At 35.8% G+C, this 4,479-nt stretch overlaps 1 protein-coding gene across 1 annotated transcript; it reads left to right on the top strand.

Annotated features, from left to right (window-relative positions):
- Positions 1 to 462: 462 nt before the first annotated feature.
- LOC105207328 (LIM domain-binding protein 3-like) lies at positions 463 to 2,014 on the top strand. The gene is made up of 2 exons (XM_011176757.3): positions 463 to 907; positions 1,003 to 2,014. Exons 1-2 carry the CDS (start codon positions 533 to 535, stop codon positions 1,261 to 1,263), a joined length of 636 nt encoding a protein of 211 aa, XP_011175059.2. The 5' UTR covers positions 463 to 532; the 3' UTR covers positions 1,264 to 2,014.
- The last annotated feature ends 2,465 nt before the right edge of the window (positions 2,015 to 4,479 follow it).

Raw genomic sequence — 4,479 nt, 5'->3', positions numbered from 1 at the left:
TAGCCTTACAACTGCGGTGCCGAGCGTTATTGGTGCATTCTTCTAAACGTGAAAGTCTGATTGGATGATCTAGGAGCATATCTGCCAATGAAACACATCCGCGGTGTCTGCGAGGGCGCGCATTGAGACATTTCAAAAGAATCGAGGCACAAGATACAAGTGTCCAAGCAGTCCAAGTTGCCTCTCCGCTGCTCACCGTAGACGTGTGCGGACGTTTGTCCCTTACCGGAAATATTTGTGAAACCGCCGATTGCATCATATCGGCAATTATTTGGTGTTTTTGGATTCCAACTTGGTGTTTTTACATTTCAACTTTGGATTTTTTTTACCGAGAGGAAGAAGAAGAAGGCACAAGTGTCGCAGACAACGACACCATTTTGTACGTGGTCCACGTTGCGGAAGAAAATGCCACCAGGCCGAAAAAGTAAGTTAATCATCAGAGATTACCTTTAGACATAATCGCTAGACAAAAATAATACAGTGTATTTTTAATTTGTTCCCCTTTTTTGTTACAGGTAGAAGTGAGGGCGGCATGCCTCAAAAACCGGCTATAACGTCGCCACCGGCATCGACGACGGCGACGTCGCGATCAGCATCGACGACGGCGACAACATCGCGACCGGCATCGACGACGGCGACAACGTCGCGACCGGCATCGACGACGGCGACAACGTCGCGATCGGCATCCGCGACGGCGACAACGTCGCGATCGGCATCCGCGACGGCGACAACGTCGCGATCGCCATCGTCACCGGTACTTGAGTCTCTGTACGATACATCTGACGACAATATATCGTACAGAGAGTCGCGAAGATACGCAAGGACGGCGACGGCGACGCCTTTGAAAGAGATGCCGTCTCCACGATCAGGACAAGGACAAGCCAGGCCTGAAAATGTGATAAATAAAGTAAGTACAAAATATTGATGATAAAAATCAATATGACAACAAACATTTTTTAAATAACATAATAATTATTAATAAAAAAAATTTTTGTGTTTCAGAAGGTGAACGCAGCAGTGAGGAAGGTACTACAAAGGGAACGGAGAAAATTTGGTCGCCCTCAACGATTCGGGGGTTTTCCATCACTCTTCAACGTTCAACCACCAGCACCGATGTACATGTCACCAGCTCCAATGTACGGGCCACCAGCACCCATGTATGGGCCACCAGCACCAATGTACGGGCCACCAGCAACAATGTACGCTGCATATCCGTACAGTGGATATACAGCACAATGCAATGGATATAGAGGGTATTTTTAATTCATTCTTTTAGTTTATGTACACACACGCACACACACATAGAGGCATATTAAATTAACTTTATTTCATTATCTTTCTTTTCTTTTTTTTTTACACACTTTCTCTCTTTCTGTCACCCTTTTATTCACTGTTGTAGAGATTCAATACTGTCAATGGCTTTCAATACTCTCTCTAGTACTACGTTTACATTTTGAAACAAAATTGCATTCTTACTTACAATTATGATGATGAGAAACATTTTTCTCTAAAATATATTAAATATATTTTATGAAGAAATTTATTGTTTTCTGAATATATTCTTATTCTAAATTTTTGAAACCACGAAATAGTCCTTTCTTACATTTGAAACTTTATATCATACAATCATATTTAGAATTTACTTTATTCATCAAGTTTTCTGGCTTATCTCTTCTTGCTCTCAAACGTGGGGACAGCAGCTTCTCTGAGATACTCACACACACACAAATACACACACACTTTCTCTCTTTCTGTCACCCTTTCATTCACTGTTGTAGAGATTCAATACTGTCAATGGCTTTCAATACTCTCTCTAGTACTACGTTTACATTTTGAAACAAAATTGCATTCTTACTTACAATTATGATGATGAGATAATGCATGTCTGTTCCTGTATGTGTGTTTGTGTTTTTGTTGTTTAATTTTTAGTAGAGAAACAGATATATTACTTTGAACAAATTCTTTATCTCAATTTATAAATAAACGCCTCTGTGTGTGTGTGTGTGTGTGTGTGTGTGTGTGTGTGTGTGTGTGTGTGTATACGTGTGTGTACATAAATATATATATGTATATATATTCATATGCATATATGAATATGTAGGTATACATCTTCCATTAGTTCATATTGTTATCAATACATATATACATATGTATATGTGTTAACGTAAAATGTTTTGCGACTAACTTTATTCCCTCGTATCCAATCATTACAACACACGAGATGTAACAGAGTTTTGCGGAATCGATGTTACTTTTCATCGATAGAATCTTAGTCTTCTTTACAAGCATGTAGTCCGTAGCAACGCATTTTCTTTATTTTCGTTTATATGAACGCAATACAAACGTGCTGCGTGAACTCTGTTACATTTTGTCTGTTGTAATCAAAATAAGTAAAATTGTATATCATAGACTCATATTTAGTTGTAACTTTCTTATCTTATATCGTTTTTCATGAATGCGAGATTGCAATTTTAAAACATTACACTTCGTAACGAATTCTAACTTGTAAACTTTTATGTCAATTAGTGTAAGTACAGTCGGACTCTCTATGTGTATTTCATACCGCTTTCCAAAGTGTCGTGCATTTCGTGACAAAATACGAACGTGTGTCACATTAACGTACATATGTATATGCCTGTATGTATACACATACATACATATAAAATATATATGTCATGTGTATACTATACATGTTATGTACATGACGTACGTAAATGTGATACACATTCGGAGTTTCGAAGGAGGCATCTGGCACCGATCTTTCGAAAATCTGACACGAATTGTGCGAACAGTCCAACTGCACTTATATTTTTGCGAAGAAATGTATTCTCTCGTATGCAATCATTACACATACGAGATGTAACAGAGTTTTCATCGATAGAATCTTAGTCTTCTTTACAAGCATGTAGTCCGTAGCAACGCATTTTCTTTCTTTTCGTTTATATGAACGCAATACAAACGTGCTGCGTGAACTCTGTTACATTTTGTCTGTTGTAATCAAAATAATTAAAATTGTATATCATAGACTCATATTTAGTTGTAACTTTCTTATCTTATATCGTTTTTCATGAATGCGAGATTGCAATTTTAAAACATTACACTTCGTAACGAATTCTAACTTGTAAACTTTTATGTCAATTAGTGTAAGTACAGTCGGACTCTCTATGTGTATTTCATACCGCTTTCCAAAGTGTCGTGCATTTCGTGACAAAATACGAACGTGTGTCACATTAACGTACATATGTATATGCCTGTATGTATACACATACATACATATAAAATATATATGTCATGTGTATACTATACATGTTATGTACATGACGTACGTAAATGTGATACACATTCGGAGTTTCGAAGGAGGCATCTGGCACCGATCTTTCGAAAATCTGACACGAATTGTGCGAACAGTCCAACTGCACTTATATTTTTGCGGAGAAATGTATTCTCTCGTATGCAATCATTACACATACGAGATGTAACAGACTTTTCATCGATAGAATCTTAGTCTTCTTTACAAGCATGTAGTCCGTAGCAACGCATTTTCTTTCTTTTCGTTTATATGAACGCAATACAAACGTGCTGCGTGAACTCTGTTACATTTTGTCTGTTGTAATCAAAATAATGGTAGATCATTTTTCATGAATTCGAGATTGCTACTTTGTAACAATTTTAATACATTTCTGTTTGTAATTTTTTTTTTTTTTTCATTTCTTTGTATTTTTGGTAACGTGTATTTTTAGTAACATGAATATGTATGTTCTTTCTTTTGAATGTTGTCTTTACTTTTATGAAACCTGATTGTATAAAAAAGACAGACTAGTCACAACATATATCTATATGATAATGATGAAAATATTGTAACGTGAACATTTCGGGTTTGTAGTTTTGTAATAAACTAATACTGAATAATAAATTTATCAATTTTCTTTTTTTTTGAAATTGTTTGTATGTATTTTATGTGTGTGTGTGTGTGTGTGTGTGTGTGTGTGTGTGTGTGTGTGTGTGTGTGTGTGTGTGTGTGTGTGTGTGTATACATCCATTATGTATATACATATAAATGTGTAAATGTGATTCTGCCATGTGATTCACAATAGAGTACTTTTTTAAATCTAATAACGAATTCCTGTCTCAATCTTACCACATACAAATTTTTTAATTTGCTTCTAAATAATTGGTATATATGAACAAATAAAGAGATAGATGTAAATGTCATACATTTATTATATATCCGAATTATATTTGTTGGATCAAATGTTTTATATATAACGTATATTTTTTCTGTTCTTTTCTTCCTTTGAGGATATCTGCACTCATTCACACCGTAGAGCTGTCAAGTCACAAAAATATCAGAATCTGACAGTTGCACAGGTTTGCTGGGCAAAACGATACCTAGCCCCCCTTTGGACAACGCGATAGAATAATACTAAATCATTAAAACTTATATGGAAAGCTAATAAAAAAATATTCTGCTTGGATAAA

Source organism: Solenopsis invicta, chromosome 3 (genome assembly GCF_016802725.1).
Source record: "Solenopsis invicta isolate M01_SB chromosome 3, UNIL_Sinv_3.0, whole genome shotgun sequence".
Taxonomy (NCBI): domain Eukaryota; kingdom Metazoa; phylum Arthropoda; class Insecta; order Hymenoptera; family Formicidae; genus Solenopsis; species Solenopsis invicta.
This window is presented reverse-complemented; position numbering and strand designations above follow the sequence as displayed.

Excerpts from the sequence above, each read along its gene's own strand:
- LOC105207328 (XM_011176757.3), top strand. The coding sequence starts at position 533 with ATGCCTCAAAAACCGGCTATAACGTCGCCACCGGCATCGACGACGGCG. Across the intron at positions 908-1,002 it reads CTGAAAATGTGATAAATAAA|AAGGTGAACGCAGCAGTGAG; the intron begins GTAAGTACAAAA and ends TTTGTGTTTCAG.